Source organism: Spodoptera frugiperda, chromosome 25 (genome assembly GCF_023101765.2).
Source record: "Spodoptera frugiperda isolate SF20-4 chromosome 25, AGI-APGP_CSIRO_Sfru_2.0, whole genome shotgun sequence".
In the NCBI taxonomy this organism is placed as follows: Eukaryota; Metazoa; Arthropoda; class Insecta; order Lepidoptera; family Noctuidae; genus Spodoptera; species Spodoptera frugiperda.
In genome coordinates, this window is record NC_064236.1 from 16,946,147 (window position 1) to 16,967,472 (window position 21,326).

Sequence of the window (21,326 nt, forward strand, 5' to 3'; positions counted from 1 at the left end):
ATTAAACTTTATCCTAATGCGAGTTTTAGCCAGTAATATCGAAACAAAATAAATGTCCATCACAGATACAAAACAAACACGTTTGTGCTTGCAGTCTTAAATTAAATAAAAACCGGCCAAATTTAATTTGCCCATGAAGGATTCCGCAAGTAGATGACATAATATAAAAGTTACTCTAATTCGCTGTAACTTCGATCGAAGATATTTAAAAAAAAAACCTTGGTTTTATACGTGTTTTTTGAAAATGTATTATTTCTTAAACATTAATTACCTATGATATCTTATTTAAAAAAAATCGTTGAAAGTTTCCATTAAAATCTACAGCATATGTATTTTTTTTGTGGAGAGGGACACTCATTTTTAGAGTTCCGTAGCCAAATGGCAAAAAACGGAACCCTTATAGATTCGTCATGTCTGTCTGTCTGTCCGTCCGTCCGTATGTTACAGTCATTTATTTCCGAAATTGTTGGGCCTACATAGTTGAAACTTTCTAAGTTGATGTATTCTAGAATTTTAACCGCTATTCGAATTTTGAATAAAAATAAATTAAGTTACCAAGTGACATGACGAATCTATAAGGGTTCCGTTTTTTGCCATTTGTCTACAAAACCCTAAAATCTTCCAAACAAATTACCGCTTGAAAACATCATTCATATGCGACGACAAAATAGCTTATTATATTACTTGTCATCAGAATACTTAGATATATTTAGATCAAATTGCGGGTAGTTTTTTTTTTGAGGGGGGAAAGTCATCCACTGACTTCTCCTGCCTTGGGCGAGGCGGGAGGGAGTGAAGTGCGCTTCTATTGGTTTTAAATTACCACATGAATTATGCAACAGGATTGATTAGTACTCAGCCTTCAGCTACTAAAAAGGGTATAAATAATAAATACGATTGTTGACGTCATAAATGCAAGCTAAACGATACGTATATAGCTGCCAGCCAATGATCTGTGAGCGATATACTTAAATATGTATATGTTTGGGTAAAGGTCAGTGTCGTTTATTTAGCACACCGTTTTAGGTTAACGTTAACATTAGACATTTGACTAGCATTTCCGATGTTTAGACTTGCATTTTCAAACGTCTGGGGTGTAAAGCGAGTGGCGGTGCGGTTTCAAATAGGTAGATAGACACACATCCACCTATGCGGGATCTATTTCCGCGTAACCATTTGTGCATCACACGAATAGCAATTTTGTTGTTGTATTATTTTTCCTTGTTTTTTAACCCGTTGTAATTGAATCCAGTCATCCATTAAGTGTGGTCACAAAGAGAAATCACGAATTCTGCTATGGCAACTGAATATCCGTATTTGCATTTGATCGGTTATGTCAATTTGCTAGACCTATATTAAACGAGAATAATAACATGGCTGACCTATATTGGTACACATTGATTGAAATTGCCAAGATATTGAACTTCAAAAGGACACTTGGCTAGTTCTCGGTATAAATAGACACAAGCGAGTTTACAATGGACTGATTTGTTTGTGCAACCGTGCATCGTCCATGTCCATGAGTAAGATTGACATCAATCATGGAACAGAAGGGGTGATACTGTAGGCGAACTAGGTCTCAAATCAAACTATTAACCGATGCATGTATGTGCACCGCTACACATAAACTTCGATATCCGTCGGTACTGTCACACTGCTAGGTAAAAGAGCCTTCTAAGATGGAGAAGGAATGAGCATTGATCAACATACTCGTTTGAGTAATCCGCTTTATGATTAAATTAATCCTTAAGAAATTCCTACCATGCGGTAGGAATTTCTTAGCCAGGGTCTAAAAATTTTAAGAAAGTAACTCGGTAAAAGTCACTTTGTTCCTTGGTAAATTTTTAACGAAGAAGAAGAATCTGAGCATAACACTATGTTGGATAATTTAATTTTTCATCAGGTGTAGTTTATTACACGAACCTTGTGGAGTCTCGAGCAAATTTCCGTGCGTTTAGGTGTTTTGCCATACCTATTATTGGAAGCAAATATAACAGCTCAAGCATAGGACCCATTTAGTATTTAGTTTTAAGTAAAATTTCCGTTGTGGTTGGCAACTGGGCTTCTCGCAGTTGTGCAGTCTCTTTTGTGCCTTAAGGCTTAAGTCATTCTGTCTCCTGCATTAAATTCACCGAGATAAGTGGAAATTATCGTTTTCTTTTTCTTCTACTCTAATAACATCTTCTGATTTGTTTCGTTGCGGGATCCAAGACAGTCATTCATTTCCCTGGGACGCGCCTGACTTCAGTGTTCCGGTGTTTTTCGTGTTTGTATCTACTGTAGATCCTGGCTTACAGGAGTTGCAGCGGTATGGGAGGTAGTGGCGGGCTTGTCCCAAAAAAAAGCCTTTCCCTGCGGGTCGCCTCGACAAATTACATATAAACTTATAATCCCAAAACAATATCCTTAGCACCTATCACTATTACGGATATGTAGGAAGCAATAAAGCTCACGACAGCTCACCACAGAGGATGCAATAGGTAGTTCCAAAGCTGCTAGTTCCAAACTATGTTGCAATTTGTGTTTACGTATTGGCTTTCGTGCAACTGTATTGCTGACGGTACAAACTAATTCGGAGTTTAGGTCAATCCTGTGATGTACTTCAGTGTTTGAACTCACGCTCCCTTCTACAAAGGACCAAAACAATAGTACTCTCCTATATATTGTGTTCCTCTATGGAGGTAAACACTTAAACAGGTGTGCCAGTACTGTAAGGCAATATCAACGTTATCTGCTCACCGCATTGAGTTCAAAACTAAATTATAACTCAAACGAGGATTTCATTGAAAGCTGAGAACCGTAGTTGGAGTTATAAACTAATAAAAAGGGAATAAAAATACCACCTCGTTCCAAGATTGAATGGGATTTAAAAAGCCAATACTGTTGCTGGTATTTATAAAACAAAAATACAGCTCAGATTTAGTTGCCTTACGGAACTACTTCCATGATTGCTTATACTTGGCTTTCAGTAGTTTGATTATTACCTGGAATATCACCGTAAAACGATGTTTTATATTTTCAACTTTGTATCAAACTAAAAGCAAAATAAAAAAGCTAGATTACTTTATACTTGTTTTAGAGAGAGTTTAGATAATCTAGTTTCACCTCTGTCAAACATCTATGGAAAACAATTGGGTTAGAAATAACTCGCAACATAATGCAAGCGGACGCGCTAAGCTTCGTACACTTATGACGACTTAAGGTGTTATCCAAAGCTGAACTCGCACCAATTTTGAGGTAGAACAACGTGTAAGTTTAGTTAGAGCAGGTAGAGGTACTACCTGCTCCTCTCTGGAAAAACAAACCTCCTCTCCTCCTCCGAAGTAGTGTCCTAATCAGTATGCATAGCACTTAAAGCCATTTTACAGTACCCACAAGTATCTATACGAGGACTCCGTACTGCAACTAGAAATTGAATAACCGTATAACTACCCAAATCAGACATTGAACGCCGTGAACTCTGAGCTTTCACGGAATTTAGTAGATGCACTTGCAAAGGAGACGAATCAATCTAAATACCACTAAGTTAACCAGTTGTTCAAACGGTGGTACTTAATGTCTAAACCGCTTCAAATAGTGCTTCGCTAACCATTTCACAGGACTATTAAATTCCTTCATTCAATTTGCAAACTCAAACGATATTTGAGGAATGTTGCTGCAAACTTTATTTGTTTCATCCCTGCGTACAGAAACGAGGTGTTGACCGAGTGTTTCAATTAAAAGCGAGTACAGATTCAAAAGCTGTCACATAATAACTTACCTATTGACACTGACTCCCAATTATACAGGTTGAAAATTACTAGCACTACGAATGAATGACCAAATCCGACACCAGCTATGTGTGAGACACGTCGAAATACTGGGAAATTCGAAAACCAACGCTTTTAACAGAAACTGAAACACATTTTCACAGGTTGTGTAACGATAACATCGTACCTACGTTATGTATGCAAGGAGATTCTAGATTTTTAGGTTTTTTTGGTATTACATGTAAAAAGGGTTTGCAGTCGAAATTAATCCAAAATCTTTAGATTAAGATCAATTAAGTTTCTCTCTAAAACTTTAGATCAATCCAGAAATTTAAGATCGCTAAGTTAAGCTCGAGTATGTTAAATATTGATAGATACTGAATAATGATAACAAAAAACTTTTAATCTGCCGCATTGTATGGCGAAAGTGCCCATACGAAAAGATAGAAATTAAAATCAATCAACACCGCAATTATAAAGAACGTTGATATATTTTTTAAATGCACTTAGCTGAATATATCCGCATTTAGTTCGACTTTTTTATTCTGATGGCCTCCCCTATCGAGTTCAAGTATATGGCGGGTATAGTCAACGCGATATTAGGTATTCCCCATGTGTTAACTATCGATATTTCTTTCTGTGCCTTCCTACCATAGGGTTTAGAATGCAAACATCCGATACGTCCAATTGAATCGATACCTGCTTTAATAAGCACGTTTTCGAATTGCCGGAGCTTCTTAAATATTCACAATTATTGATTTATTAATTTCATACTGTAAATAAACCTTGGAATTAACGTGTCAAACTGCATATGGTGTGTGTGGAACCTATTAGGAATAGCGTCATCAATAGATCGAGACTTAAGTTCGACCGGTTGTGACGCAGGTGAGCATAATGTGTTAAGAAAATAAATGTTGAAGTGAAAAGCAGCCTTTTATATTGTGAAATATTAATAGGATTTGTTCATAACACCGTGCAGTGATTTTGCCTTCATTGTGAAGTACGTACTCAGGGGCGCTAGTAATTCAACTCAGTGCACCGACAGCGGGAAGCGTTGCGAGCGAGCGTGGGAGTGAGGAATCAGGTGAGATATTATTTAATGCAATATGTAGCACATAGTGTACACAGCACAACTACAGGAAGATCAACTGTGTGCGGAGACGGTGCACTTCAATAGCCTTCCATGTCCCTAATCCCTAACTAATCTAACTAATGCTACACAACAACTACACATATTTTACACATTGTCTACGTACGTGTCTGTCTACGTTAGTGCAAATATTATACGAGTCCTTGCAAACATTTGATACATTTCGACATTTTCGAGTTGGACCAACATTTCACAAACGTGATTTAAAAAAAAATGGTAGATGGACGTAGACCACGTGCTGCTATATTTAGCTGTAGTTTTGACGAATCCCAATTGGATTCTAGGCGAAAAAAGGAAATATGAAACCTGTAAATTCTGCCTGCTGCAATTTCCACGTAAAATTCTCGAAGAACAAATTAAAACGTAAACTTCAAAAACTCTCGGTACCCTAATTAACGGATTGTTTTTGCTGGGAAAATTCATCTAAATATCCTCAACGTGGTCGAACGTAGCTGTTATGTAACGCGTCAACAATTTCGCGTAATATTTTGACGGCACGAATGAATATGATGTTCCTCTGAAATAAGCTTCTGCGTGTGAATACAACAAGGAGTAGATAATAGTACCGGTTCCCACAGCCACTTGTTCGCGATACAGAGAACAGGTGCCGGTATCGAAGGGGACGTCATGCGCGAGACGAGCAAGATGCAATTTCTAATAAGCAGCGAGGATCCTTTACGCTTCGTTAGTTTTGCTCAATCGTTATTTACTAAATAATGTTGTATATTTTTATCGCAGAAACTGAAGTAATTGAAAAGTACTTCAAGTTAAATAATATTATTAAGTACTACCGAGAATGTAGCTTCGCGCGATCGGCAATTTATTTATTGAATCAGAATATAGTTCGTTATTTTTATTTAACTTGAATACTTGGAACACTACAGATGCAGTACTAGTTAGGTTTCCCGCATGGAACATCAAACAGTATGACACACAAAGAGCTGTTCAGGGTACGAGTGTAACGTGTACCTATATGTTTGCGACCTTCAGCGACACATGAGAGGAAATCTTAACAGGACCAGGGGGCCTATCCGAAGTTTCGTATAATTTTCGACCGCAGGTTTTATTGATTTACGAATGAAATTACTTAAAATAACGTTTTATTTTTTATTTCAAATCAAAACCTATTTATTTATTTTCATTTCATTCGTTCATTTTTGTTCACAAAAGTTCGCAATAAATAGAATTGTAATATGCAATCTGCGAAGTTTCGGACGAAATTTCGTTTTTCGTTGAATTAGAGTAGGCCCCCAGGATGGAAAAAGACAAGGTTTTGGTCTAGTGATCAGAACCTTATTTTAATGAAAACTCATTTTGGTTTAACACCGCTCTAGTAATTATAACGTGTAACATTATTATACTCGATTATCAAGATAAATGACAATACAAAATAATAGCTTTAGCTTTAACTTTAGAGCGTCTTAATTAGCTAACGTTTATTTATAAGTACCTAGTTTCAATTTAAATAACTACCTTCCCTGAGTTTCTCTAAAGCTTCTAGGACGCCAAAGCGTTCAATTGCAATGTCGTAGCATTTTATTTTATCGATGCTATTTCTTCGCTCGATCCTAGGAAAATCTCTTTGTTTTTTAAGTAGCAACCAAGTTCCGCGAAGTCTTCAAATAACATCCCTTATTATGAGATAAATTCTATCAACATTACTGCCATCTGCAGTACCTAGGGTAAAATTTAAATATAATCAAGCGTTGAATAACACTTTATATTGAATACGCCCTCAATTAAGTTTCAATAATGTAATTCACGCATATTACTAAAAGCTTCATTAATTATGTACATTGGAATACAATTTAATAACACACAATAAACATGCATTACGTGGTAAATTTATCGAAAATCATAATGGACAAATCGAGAAGCTATTACGTAAATTATTGCTCGTTGACATCATAATTATTAATCCTCTTGAATGTTCACGGAGCATCCGTTAAGCACTTATCGCAGATTTCAAAGTTAAGTGATATAGGTTATATAGGGCACATTGCATAACAATATGTGGAGCGCGGCGCTTAAATGCCGATTGCATTTGTCGTGGAATGGCCGTCAAGCAATGCTACGCGAGGTTGGTATGGGGATGAACAACTATTCTTAACATCTCAAGACTCCGTACGTCGGAGAGAAATCTATGAGATGTGTTAAGGGTTGTTACGAGAAAAAGGAATAATACGTTATAATAACCACTACAGAGCGCCCGATGGACGAGATTCAACCATATTTCTCTCAGGAAATACTCATAGATTTTTATATTTATTTGCGATGGTCAAGTGCTTTTTGTTTGTAGTGCTCGTAATTATTCTGTTGTATATCATCGTATATTACGTAATTAGAAGCATTCTCATTCCTCTCTCTAACTTTTAACTAAGCTTTTCATATCCCATCATTCGCGATAGGCTTGAAAAGATACAAAGTTTTAACTTTATGTAAACATAATATACATGAATGGTTAAGCGAAATAATGTAATGACCGGTGGAAGTATTAAAATTAAAGAGTTAATCACATAGATTACGCGGCGCCTGATATTAAATTCATGTTCGAATTTATTACCAGTTCAATAAATCTCATAATTAATCACAAATGGAGTGTTTAAAAAGAGGTGTTCGTATTTTTGTATCGGTTACCTGATTTAGTAACTCTTCATAGTAAGAAAAAGGTATTGAAGAATAAACCCTGCTACTAAGTATAAGATGCAGGACCTAAGGTTAGTTGACGGCTTCCGAGAAATTCATAGTTACATAATTTGAATAGTGAATATTTGGTGCATTACACGTAAAGTTTCAGTCGGGTACGTCTTAACACTACAACCAGCTACCGAGAGACGGGCATTAGTGTACTCTAATTTTCAGTGGTCTTACTGGAGAGAGGTGGTTAACTTTATGCAGCTGTGGATGCCGACGTCTTCTGGCATATGTTGATAACGCGGACATGTATTTTAGGTAGTAGTATGTATAAGGATGCCTATTACCCCTTCAGAAAACAGCACGCGTGACACACAAATATATTTTTATTACATTTTAAAATATGTAGATCTGGATTTAAAACATGCATATGTGGTTAATATAGTGCCGAAATAAAACAATAGGGATTAATTTGCATGCATAAAACCGATGTAAACCAGGGTAGTCCATTTGTTCCGCTGATATACAAGATGAAATGCATTCAGTCTATGAATTTAATATAAAATGGTTCGCTTTTGTACTAAATATTTCGAGCTTTATTAATTTACGAGCTTTGAGGACGGAGCTTGTTAGAAATTTATTTTTACTCTTAATATTTTATTGTTCGCTATTGTATTGGAAAATCAAGTAACATGGCGTAAAAATACGGAGTATTTCCTCGCTTTTCAATGATGACCATTATGGAATAAGGAGAAAATGAATAAAAGGAGGCATGGACCATTTTCTGATTTTATTCCACGGTCGTTGCAAACAAAGACGTTATTCTTCTAAGAAATGTTGTCCACCCCTTAACGATTCCCAGTAATTGGCGAGTCGAGAGAAACAGTAGTAGTGAAAGTTTAGGATTATTAATAGTACTTCTGTGATATAACTGACCCAAATCTCGCTAGGTCATTTTATTGAAGTTTAAAATAGCAGCAGCGCCTCGTTTATACAGCTATGTTGCTTCGGGCCGCGGTTTCACCCCCTCTCAGAAGCCGTACGTACCGAACTCAACAATGTGAATCCGAGTCCATATAGGTCATGGTATGTTGCCGATCTCACGAGTCACCATTACGTGGAAAATCACTATGAATATAAAATCACTATACAATAATAATATATTTTAATTAAATGACATGGTTCGTTGAATGCAAGCGTTAGCGTTAATCGCGAGCAAAATATCAAATTGAAGCGTCGCATTGGACTGAGTAGTTACTACGGCTGGGATTTTTACCCGACTGCGCCAGAAGGAGGGTTATGTTTTTCGAGTGTATGTATGTATGTATGTATGTATGTATGTATGTATGTATGTATGTATAATTGTTTGGCACGCTCTGCAGCCTAAACGGCTTGATGGATTTTGACTTGAGAGGTGTCGTTAGATTCGTATTTACTGTGAGAGTGACACTGGATATATCAAAATAATAAAAAAAAACAAAATGGCGGATTTTTGACGCCAAATTCGAATATTTCTCACTCTAGCCTGAACGACTCGATGGATTTCCGCTTGATAGGGGTCGTTTGATTCGTATTTACTGTGAGAGTGACACTAGATATATCAAAATACAAAAATAATAAAACTAAAAAAAATTAAATAAAATAAGGTAATTTAAAAAACTAAAAAACCCGACTGCGTTTCTTTATAATATTAAAATGGGCCCTAAAACAAGAAAGTCATCGTAAAATTTAAGCAGTCGGGACCCATTCTAGAAAACCAGCCGTATGTGCCCTCACAAAGTCTTCATATTTAGAATGGGTCCCGACTGCTTAAATTTTACGATGACTTTCTTGTTTTAGGGTTTTTTTCATTTTAATATTATAAAGAAACGCAGTCGGGTATTTTAGTTTTTTAAATTACCTTATTTTTTAATCATGAATATCAGTCGAAATACATCCTATCTGAACAATGGCTTTTTTTCTAAGGAAGTTTGTCATAATCTCAATATTTAGCAAACTGTTTAGGGATTGCAGTTTCATTATATTTCATCATCATAAAATTTTGAATTTGCTGCTTCCGAAGTCTTGCTGCTCAGTACCTAGTCGTACTTTCGTCGTTTTAGGGCATTCTCGGATATAAACAATTAGTACCTATGTTAAAAAGTAAAGTCGAGAGACGAGTATACGAAGAGATGAATGAATGCAGATGAGCGAAAGAGGAATTCTATAATAGTCACTAGCAGATAAGCCAGGAATGGCGATATGTATGTAAATTGTTCAGAACTACGGAATTAGAAATTACGTCTGGACGTAACGTCCGACATAAGTTATTCCGCATACTGATTTGAAAATGAAAACAAACAGTAATATAACTTGCACAGTTCATATTTAGACTGAATATCCCTAATCAACACCTGGATGTGTGAATATGTCAAAAGGCAGACGAATTTTAGTTTACACTGGAGTGGAGGGCTTTAGTTTGAAAGGCCTGAATTAACAAAATTTATCGCGTGGATACATTCGTCTCGTAACTTCTACGTGCGTTAATTATCACTCAAACTATTCCTGGAGATCCAAATAGCGAACTGCAAAAGGCAAACTTTATCTACGTAGCGGGACTGGACGGTGTAGTCCGACGTTGTATCAAACTTTGATGTGCCTACACATGTAGTTTGAAAGGTCCCAACTACGGATTATGAACCTTAATAATGCGCTTGACAAATTAAGCTTAATTGTGAGCTACATTTTGCAGCACATTAAAATATGAATTTATATCGTAGTATTTGAGTTACGTGCTAAATAGAGAACTTAAAAGTTTTAGTCTTTGTGGTGTACGACATTGCGAGAAGTATGCATCTCCCCCCTCTCCAAGTAGATGATGAAGATGATGACGAGTGTTGGTAACTTCACGATACGAACTAGGTTTACGTGCGTCCACCCCCTTTCCCCCCTTTCGCCCCCTTACTGAGCGACCTATCTAGGCACCGGAGCACCGTAGTCACATCTACCTGCACAGTAATAAACTTTAAATGAACTTCAATAAAAAATAATGCAACGACCCAAGACCTAATAAACGCCAAAGTCGCGTAGCACATTAAATATTCTCAGCCCCGGGTTGAGGTACCGCGGTCACTGTCGACTAATTGAGTCTCAACGAGCTTTGTTTCCCATCAGACTATTGATTATAACTGCACTCCAAAGTCCTCGAGTAGTCAGTCACTGTTGCAACATCATCTAACTACATTATATCTGCAGCACGAGATAATAATGCACAATAGATCTTTGTAGGGACAAATCCCTTATATTATGTGACAATATTACCAAGGCAGCCAATTTCATAACTTAATTTCAACCTTGAGCGCCAACTAAATCCTTGTACCTCATATGCAAGGGTGTACTGTATGAGAATAATACCTCAAAGGATCTGTCCACGTTACAATATGCGGTGGTCAACATTTAATCACATTGATATTGAACTTGAGCCTTTTATTTTTGCGTCAAACATGTCTAGGTACGGCAGGGGCGGCCGCCCTCTCTGTTTGATGAAAATGCACGTACAAACCAAAACAAATAGTGCCGTGAGCTCCTTTGAGGAGTACAAAATGAATGGAGCGGTGAGCGTTTTATTCTGTTTGGAAAATTCAGGCTCGACGAATCACATCGGCTTAACAGGGTGAGGGGTACCAAGCCCACCTCCCCCACTTGGAAGTAAAGGGGGCCTAAAAGACTAGATATCAAATAAATACTTGCTATTTTAGCAGTGCAAATAAATTACGGCGACAATTTAAAGAACCTGTCATAGCAAGCGACTTCCTTGTTTGTTTTTTGACTACCTTTCACAAAGTACTGGCTTATTACACGTTCGCAAACATACGAGGAAAAGCATATAATAAAATAAATACATAGATAAATTTTCTTATTTACAAAAACTACGTTTAACGAATGGAAAGCTCAGTGCAGAGACCGTGTATCTTTTTCATTTTAACGTTGTTTGTAACGAGTTACAAAGGAAACATTTTATGCCGCACTTTGTGAGCTGAGTTTCAGTTCACAGTACTTGCATTAATTTGTCTGATACTTTTGACAAGTTGCATGGTATACTTTACACTTCTATGCTTTGTGCTAATTGCTAATTATTATTATCCGTAATTCTGTGTAACTGCTATCTGCCGCATAAAGTAAATATACTAACATGTGCAATCTCTCAGTTAAGATCTGCTTCCTACAGATCGTGAAATGGGTCCTTAATACTCCACAACAATGAACAGGTAAATATCCTAAGGGATATCCTAAAGGATATTTACCTGTTCACAGACGAATATTGATATTCGCAGTGCACCGGTAAGCTCGTTAAAGTGCTGTCTGTATTTGAAGTAACCATTAAGCTTCTTAGCATATGTACCATACGAGCTTACCTGCTTGCCCCAATCAATCGTCTAGACTTATGCAGCAACCGTAAGATAATCTGTCTAAAAGCACGTTGCTTGGTTATAATAGCGCCAACTGTTATCGCTACAACATTATATACGCGGGGATTAACAAGACCCACGGCGTGCTGCCGTGTTTTTAAAAGATAATATTTTCATAAAGCAGGAACTAAAGTAACTTAGTTCACTAGCAATAAAGTTCAATTTTCAATAATACAACGTATTACCAATTAGTTCCAACATGCGAGGACCTATGAGTGTACTTACTGTTTGACAGTGAACGCGGCGTGTGCATATAACTCCGTAATAAAGTGTTTTGTACCTGAGTACCGGTCACCGGTCGATTTTAATAAACTTTTTAGCATTCCAAATTGCAGCGCGGAAACAATAAAAGCACTGAGGGGTTAAAATGATGTAGTGTGAGTGATCGGACCCAGTGCGAGTGATCGAACCCAGCGTTTTCACAAAGGGATACTTGTATGTGTGTATTTTTATGTCTAGCAAACACCCCCCCTCCGCCCCCGCATTTCACCAAAGTGTATGCGACCAGCGCCATACTACGCTCACGCTGCGGTTTCCTCAATTTTGCAACTTTATATTATCAATTTAGCGAGGATACCATTAACATCATATAGAACTTGAACATACTTTGGACCCACGATCGATGCACGATAGGATTAATTACCAACTTTTACAGGTAATGGAAATACTTTAATGTTGTTTTTTTTTCACAAAATATATATTTTTAAACGATTATTTCGAATCTATGACAGTACAAGACGAGGCGAGTAACTATTAACCGCGACTTTAGATAAAGGTTCAACCAGTTATCAAACGTTAGTTTCGACATGTCCCGCGATAACGGTACTGTACTTACCTATTACCTAAGTTAATTTCCTTATAGAAAATAAATTAATACAAAAATTGAATGAGATGCATCTGTGTGTGTTAAAACACAATTAATATTTCCTGTGGTATTATGGTACATATCAATAGGATCGCCACTAATTGAAACTCCTGCCTTGCCTTTGATGACAGTACTACAAAGCTCCCGTACACCTAATAATATCTTGTTAAATCAGTATTTCTATTGATAGCGTACCAATACCAACATGACGCGGACGAATTAATTACGACGACTGGACAACAATAACTCTTAGTTAGGAACCCTTATTACACCCTCGGGTGGTCTCTGTGCATGCAAAAAGGGGTGCATTCATCAAAGGCCCGCGGGGCGTAATAAGGGTCATATTAGTTTAGACATCAAAAACAATGTATCGAAACAGTAGAAGGTGAACATTATTTATAATTTCAATTGTTACTGGCTTTTTTCTATTTTTAACTTGATTACAATCCGATACCGCACAAAGTATGTTATTGACAAAAATAAACATATCCCCTCAAGTTCTCACGAAGATTGAGAATTAAACATCAAAAATCAAGTTTCAAATACAGTAGTAACTTTATAAATACTCGTACCAACAAAAAACTTCCAATATTTTGATTTCGCGGTCGCCGTGTAACGTCAACATAAAATAGACGTTGACAATAATAAAAAATTCAGTGTCTTCGGAAATCTTTGCGGAAACCAGGAACTAAATAAAGTAACTAAAAGTTCACGTTGCAATATTGAGACCATTTACTAAATAGTTAAGAGTAAAGTAGAGTGAGGTTCAAAGTATTTTGCAACATCGTCGCGACGTCCGTTGAAATGAAAGGCTTTTAAAACATCGTCCGACAGACAGCTGTCCACATGAGAGCTTTTAAAGTAATCAGTTTTTACTTTAAATCGGCGGCAGCACCTGAAAATACTTTTTGTACGTGCAACCCAACGTGACTAGATGTGTGATATGGTTGCCAATCAGTAACCATCAAACGTTTTGCATTTTTCCTGTGTGTGGAACGCCTTAACAAAGAAACTCGGCGTAAGTGATCTATGACCCGTTACTGCGTAAATATGGATATAAGTTATTCTGATGTTATCAGTAACCGTATTGCAAGGATCGCTCATGTCATTTATTGAATACATTGCACCTGTGGAAATGTTCTAGAAAAATTTTGAATATATCCGAACAAAATTGTTAACCAACTCAGAAAGAAGCTAGCATAAGTTGGTTTTTGAAAACAGTTTACGAATTCGTTTAACATCCCAAAGTGCAAATTGTCTCGGAACAGTTAATTCAACATCTAAATATATCTTGGCTTTGGGTATGGTTCAAGAAAAGGTCTAAGCCTATTTATTATTAATACACTATTCATCAACAATGTTTCATGTAAATCAGAGATTTTAACAGAAACATGCATCAACTTTGCACTTGAATATAGGTCAACTTCAAAGTTATTGTTACAGTGACTGTCTAATATGTAACACGCAAATCATTGCATTCTTCATATGCATACCAAGAAAACAACATTAGAGTTCGTTTGAGCATACTAGGATTTAAAGTCTCATAAATAGTGAACAATATCGAATACCACCGGCAGCACATACGTCGTTAAAAATTGTCGTTTTGCGTAACCCACATCCTTAAGGTCGAAAATTGTTTGTGCAATTTATGAATTGGAAATCACAATATCTGAAGGTATTGTGAGAAGTTCAAATAATAGAGCAACACTTACCTCTAGTTCTTCGATGACTTTTTCTAGTTGATCTTCTGTGACGGGCGGCGCGCCTGCCCTTGCGCGCTCTGCGTTCAACAGTTTCAGCCATGCAGTGTCAGCCGCATCCAAGTCATAACTACAAGCGGCCTCGGCCCGCGCCGGCGTTTGACTCAGTATGTGTTTGTCTGAATGGTAGTGAGCATCTCGACCGAGGTGAATATATTTGTCCTTAGGCCTGTCAGATAAAAAATATTAAATATTAATACAAAATTATTGTGATTTGTGTTCACTATAATTGAGTCTTCGATTCTACTTCCGATAATAAGGTGAGTTATGAGAATTTGAAAATAAATTTGTTCGTGATTATGGTCGTAATATTTTAAAATACAATCGATTGTGGTTCATGCTATAAAGTTGGCATATAGTTTAAATGATCCAGATAAAATGTTCTAAAAGGGAGTATACATTATAGAAGTGACTTACAATTTGAACTCCTGGAAGTTTGGTGGTTGTGGATTGTCAATGATCTTGACTTTGGGCGCGGGGAGGGAGTCAGGATTGACAGGAACCTGTACTCCTCTCTCCCAGTCCTGCTTCCACGTGTCGGTAATAACCCAGTATGAAGACTGTGTAAGGGGCTCATTGTCCGGCAGTTTCATGGCGCTGATAAGGTCCTTTCTGGAATTCATATAATTAAGGTTTTTAACATATTCTCACGTATACAGTTGGAACCATACCCACAATATATTTACAGACAATACGATAAAAAAAACGTATTTTGACATAATAGAAAATTACCAATTAGATAAAACATGGGGAGTTTATTGTTTTGGCAGCCTCGTATAGTCTGTAAATGTTACCTGTAATACATATTAATCTTTTCTGCAATGTGTATTAGAATGTAGATGTTGGTTTAGTCTAAACCTTACCTTTGTACCGTCAACAATACCCGTGTCAGTCTAATTCAAATCCGAGTAGTGACACCTTGTCGCAACTTACGGTGATTTACTTCGATAGTCCATTATACGTTTACCATACAATATATGATTATTTTAATACATATTGTCCTTTAATGCATGTCATGAATCTACGATCGTAGCCATTACCATCAGATGATGTTTAGGCAGATATCCCCAACATACAATTTACATAAAAATGATCTAAAATGTAATACAAAACAGAAAAGATTACTATGTATTATTATTAAAAGCTGATGATATTGATGACGATTGGTTTTAGACAAGTTAGTTATTACACACATGCCCCGTAAACTTAGTTCTAGAAAAACTATATAAATTGATATTAGTTTCTATAACTATAAAAACGGTTAATTCAAAACGCAACACAAAATCGTCGATTAGTATAACATAAAAGTTTCTAGTTAGAACAGATTACGAACTAATATAGTATAATTCTATGCAGTTAGGGAGTAAACTTGAATAACAAATTATAGAAACTTCTTGAGTTTTTTTTTACTTAATTCAACGTAATTGCGGTATCGTAGCCATGATAGGACTAACTACTGTTCACATATTCATTCAAGGTATACGATGCATCAATTACCCATCGATTGGAAACAATTTACTATGAAGTATGATACAAGGTTCAAATTCGCTTGACACATATTGATTTACCCTGAGATTTAAAACGCCAAGCTTTACTTTGAGTTCGGAAAAGTTGGGAGAATGTGCCTTGCAATAAAAAATGCGGTTTATAATACAAAAGAAAAAAAAATAGAACAAATAAACTTCCATGGCTAAAATATATGTGATTGTGCTTCAGTGTTGAATTTTGTGAACTAATTTGAGCCTTTACTATAGAATCAGTGTTGATTGAAAGTTATCATGTATCATTACGAATTACAATAAATTTTCAGTGAAACTAAGATATTATCGTATGTTTCACAAGCACCTAAAACGTGTAATTTCTAATATTTAAACTTTTTTCATAATAATTTCGCAACAATCATCCCAAAATCTTTAGTATATTGAATAAATAGGTATTTGGACGAATATATAGGTCAATATCGATGTGGACTGTTTGTAAACAAACGGTGAGGGTAGAATTACGTCCCGTCAATTACACTGCATGCTCAATGTATTGGCAGCTTGAGTTGACAGGGAAAGGATGAAAGCACAGAACAGTGCAGTTAGATGTGGTCCCCATGTAGTAAGTCATACTATTGTGGTTTAGTTACTTACTATGACATGGGTCCTGGCCTAGTCTAGAAATTATAACATGGTCATGTTAAACCTTAGAACATGGAACATGTGAAGGCGGAGTGAATTTTCTATTTTTCTTCATATTTTAAACAAATATAGGAACAACTCCAAATTAGATTGCCCCAAATGTTTGAGCTAGGTGACTTTACATTTAAAATGGACTTTGAAATGTTTCAGAACAACATCGAGGACGCTGTCTGTTCCAACCCAAGCGAACCCGAGCGTTCCTGGTCGCAGTTCTAATAAGGTGAATATTTTAACATACAATATTGGGAGCAAGAAAATAACCTTAACATGTCAAAGCAGCCCAATCAATTAACATACATAACATCTCATGGTGTTATGGACAGTTCAAGTATGAACATAAGGCAATCACAGACACTTAGCAATTCAAAATAAAGTTCCCCTCTTTTTTAAAATTCGTTTTATAACTGCGTATGCTTACATAATGCGTTTTAACTGTGGAAAAAAAATCGTTTTGTCTGTTTGTTGCAGGACTAAAGATATTTGTGCCTGAACGTCACTGGAAGGAGGAGACGAGATGGATTTCTTTGAAGGATATGACCCCTCTACTGTGTTCGCAGGACTCTATCTATTTATTTGGTTTTGTGGTTGCTTTGGCAATGATAACATGTTTTGGAACATTCTCATGTTCTTTTCGGTTGTGTGTACTCTACTATGCTTGTACCGCATTACTAATAATGAGTTATAAAGCCATGGAGTGTAATTTGTAGCTGTCGTAGTAAAGATTATGATGAAAAATATGTATTTCTTTGTATATTTTCTTTGGAATAATGATTCTAGTAGATGAAAAGTTGGAATTATCGGTCAAGACGTTAAATTGAACTGAGAAAAAATAGTTTGCAAACTATATGAAAGTTCTATTTTTCGATGTTTCGGGATAGGTAAATAGCAAGACAGATGAAATATGTCACAGACCTGGTATGGGAGTACTTCAAGAAGGCTTTCAGGCCAAAAAAAACTAAGTGCACTAAATTGTTCTTTGGTCGCTTTCAAGAGAAATGATGTAAGAAATGTTACCCATGGCCACATAGACCATCCTCATTCCATTAAATATCGTAATTATTCCATTATTATGGTTTTTTCGTAAATACATTAATGAACAAATTCGAAATACAAGGAGGTTTTTAAATCTAAGTTTAAAGGCTAACTATTTTCTATAATAAAAGTAAGATAACATAACTTATAAATTACTAAATTTTTGACAAAACATATTCAAATTATAAATATACTATGATATATGAATACTATTTAAATACATGTTTTTCTTCATAAGATGAATAGTGTAGTTTGTAGAAAGTACCCTGAGGTTGCTATAATATTTGAAAACAGTTTGAAATTGACAATAAAACATTAACCTGTTAAATTCAGTTTCAGAATAATTGGAACTTTTATAGATTTCGCGTGAACTAAACTAGTTAACAAACTAACTTTTTCGTGAGCACACATCCCATTCTTTTGGCCAAAATAAAATATTTGTTGAACATTCGTTTTCAAATGGGTAAACTTTTGGTGCATAGGGCAACTTTGTTAACTAATATTTCATATTTTTCGAGTGAGTTTTCGAGAATATTATTGCGACCACAGGGATAACAAAAAAAATGTTTGCTAGGATATTTTCATATGGTTTTTCTTTACACAGATTTCTAGAATGCTGATCAATAATTCAATACAAACTAAATCTCAAGGGAAATGTTTCCTCACAAACAAGATTAATTTCATCAGCCTTCCAGAGAGTCTGTTTTAAGTGTGACTTTTCAGCAAATTATCTAATTTTATGTACTAAAAATAGGCACATTCTCCCAATCCAATGCTTACTATAATTTATGTATAACAACACTTAGTACTAACATACAGTTGATAATATTAAATCTACAGTCGCAGTGTCAATACTTACTAAATAATGAATTTACATAAATACAACAATGATAGATTAAAATTAATATAACCAGCACCATTCCTGATATGTATATCTTTCAATTGATTTTGGATTGTGAACTCTTTTGGCAACAATGTTAATTCATATTAACGTCTATTATATGACAACTTCAAAAATGTATTAAATAGCATAGCAATTAATTTAAAAAAATTGAGAGTTTTGATTTTGTGAAATTACTACTTTAGAGCAAGTTTAAGGAGGAAGTTCAAGAAAAAGTTTATGTCAGCACTGCAATTGAGAAGTTCGCTGTCGGAAGAATCGCAATGCAAGTGTGCTTTAGCTCTTACTATTATACTGGATTGGGAAATACTTTACTGTTATATCTCTTTATAATATATTATTGTATCAATTAGGGGCTTGAACCCTACTTAACTTCAAGTACTATACTTTTGGCAATTGTATAACTTTTTCTGCAATAAATATTCTTAGCAAGCATGTGTGTGATATCTTTCATTTGAATCATTATTTTAGTGTTGCTGAGCCTACACACAGCAGTTTAAAGAATCGCTTGGGCTTCAGTATATGAAGGAAATGGCATTGGCAGGTAATGATATATAATAAATAGAACTTAATCAATATCTTTTTACAGACAGTACTTAATTAATTACTATAAAATAGACTAGGTAGATGAAGGAATATTTACCTTTGGTCTCTGAACATGAAATATGCATGAATTAGGCACCAAAGTAGCTGTATTAACAAGTTACTGACAAATACACAGTAAGTGATATTTGATAATGGATTGATGAATCAAATTGCAGAAACCAGAGGTAAGTATGTATGATGCTTACATTTAATACAACTTACTTTCTAATAACAATCTCACCAATATTGTACTGAACTTAGGACTATATACCGTGTTTTAATAATTGCATCCAATCCAAACAATTCACACAAACCTGAATAGTTCTGCGGGTGCCTCAGAGGCACTCCTGTTATATATTGATGACATCTTGAGGTCACTAACAGGCCGGAGCTGCCAGAGAGCATCCTCGGGCTCCGTCCTGCGGCGCTTGGATACGCCGGCTTCATCACCGCGCATCCCAGTCGCCCGCTTTGTGCCTCTCAACGACATCTCGCTAAATTGTCCACAACCTACATGTTCACGATCCTTCTACTGCTTTACACTTAGAACGCGGCAACAACATTGTGTAGAATGTCACATCATTCACTACATGGCACTTCAGTTTGCGTCCTGTAAACCTGAAACAAAATCACCAATTTTAACATGCACTTATCGTCTGGACGATGCATTCACGATTTCTGACAACACTGGTATCTTCTGAGGTTAACTAGTGAACTATTGTGGCACCCAAATTGCTCCATTCAACACCAGACTCCAGCAAACTTTGACAGTTCGAATACAATGAGCACAGTGAATCTGACAACAAAACAATGTGCTGCTCGCAAATTTAACTCCGGCCAAACTATTCTAACATTGGTAAACAGAGTTTCAGCGTTGTTTTAGACGACTTTTCGGTACAAAAGCATTTTGACATACCCGCACAGAACAAAAATGTCAAATTCAGGACTCAACAATGCAAAACGTTACAGGTGATAAAGCATTACGATCGCGTTTAACCTCCACACAATACATGATATGATAAATAAATGTCGAAATATACGTTTTCTTAGTGCATATGTATGAAAATGAATAACAATCCCGTTTGACGTTTCACTTTATTGCACTTGTAAAATGTATGGCGGGCCACTGGTTGGATTGCGACTGTAAATATCGGAGCGTCCAATAGCAGAGCCGCGCGCCGACAGAATCACTTGTGGCCATCACTTATGTATAAAATGCACTCACACCACACCGCGTAAGGATCCGATATTTTCATTCTCTAATAATTAACCGTAAATATTTATCTCACGAGTATTCTCCATTGTAGGCTACATAACAAAGTTGACAACATAGATAGCAGCACTGTTTTGTTGCCAGATTGACGTGAGTCCTACGCATCATTTTCACCATCGTTTCGCTATCAATATATATCATATATACAACAAGTCGATTGTATATCAATTTGCAACAATGCACTATGTTTAAATACCTCATAATTCACATACATTTTCTGTAACAGACATTTGGCGCCATTGATCCAAAAACTACTTTGGTCACGTGACTATGTACGAATCACCAACGCAAGCCAAGTAAAATGGCCAAAACGCACATCGAGTTCATCTAATGTCATTGGTTTTGAAAGTAACTTGCCGCATAACATATACATGGAGACAAGATTTTTAATTCCTTAAAGCCGAGAATAAACCAAACACGAACACATAGTTAATAAACATTGAATTTGTCAGCAAGTAGCACAAATTACTAAAATAAATTACAACATGAACATAGAGCCAGAGATATCAATATGAAGTTACAGAAATTAGCCACCAGTTGGCGCTCTCATCGAAAAAAAGTTTAAAATGTTGCAACACTAAAAAACTGGTGAAAGTATGGTAGAAAGTTTTGCAAATTATTATAAGATAGATAAATATAAAAAACAAAATTAGGATTAAGATCCATAGAAATACGCATACTAAAAGTTTTAATCAACAAAAGCTACGAATTTACAAGAATAACTACGAAATTAGTAAAAATATTTT

At 35.9% G+C, this 21,326-nt stretch overlaps 1 protein-coding gene and 1 long non-coding RNA gene across 5 annotated transcripts in view; one reads left to right on the plus strand and one right to left on the minus strand.

Moving 5' to 3' along the window:
• LOC118262152 (PHD finger protein rhinoceros) overlaps positions 1–21,087 on the minus strand; it is a 63,233-nt gene extending 42,146 nt beyond the window's left edge. Inside the window, exons 1-4 of one of the 4 annotated variants that reach the window (XM_035573316.2) lie at positions 20,793–21,087; positions 19,622–19,925; positions 15,024–15,218; positions 14,559–14,775 (exon numbers count right to left, since the gene is read on the minus strand). In XM_035573316.2, coding sequence (XP_035429209.2) covers positions 14,559–14,775; positions 15,024–15,218; positions 19,622–19,797 — 588 coding nt within the window. In that variant the 5' untranslated portion in view covers positions 19,798–19,925; positions 20,793–21,087. Of the gene's footprint in view, positions 1–14,558; positions 14,776–15,023; positions 15,219–19,621; positions 19,926–20,223; positions 20,706–20,776 lie in introns of those variants that run through there. The other 3 variants (XM_035573334.2, XM_035573324.2, XM_035573336.2) reach the window with 3 other exon arrangements.
• LOC118262182 (uncharacterized) lies at positions 14,720–19,157 on the plus strand. The gene is made up of 3 exons (XR_004782478.2): positions 14,720–14,866; positions 16,940–17,009; positions 17,258–19,157. It is a non-coding gene; the product is annotated as an uncharacterized LOC118262182 (long non-coding RNA).
• Positions 21,088–21,326: the final 239 nt, after the last annotated feature.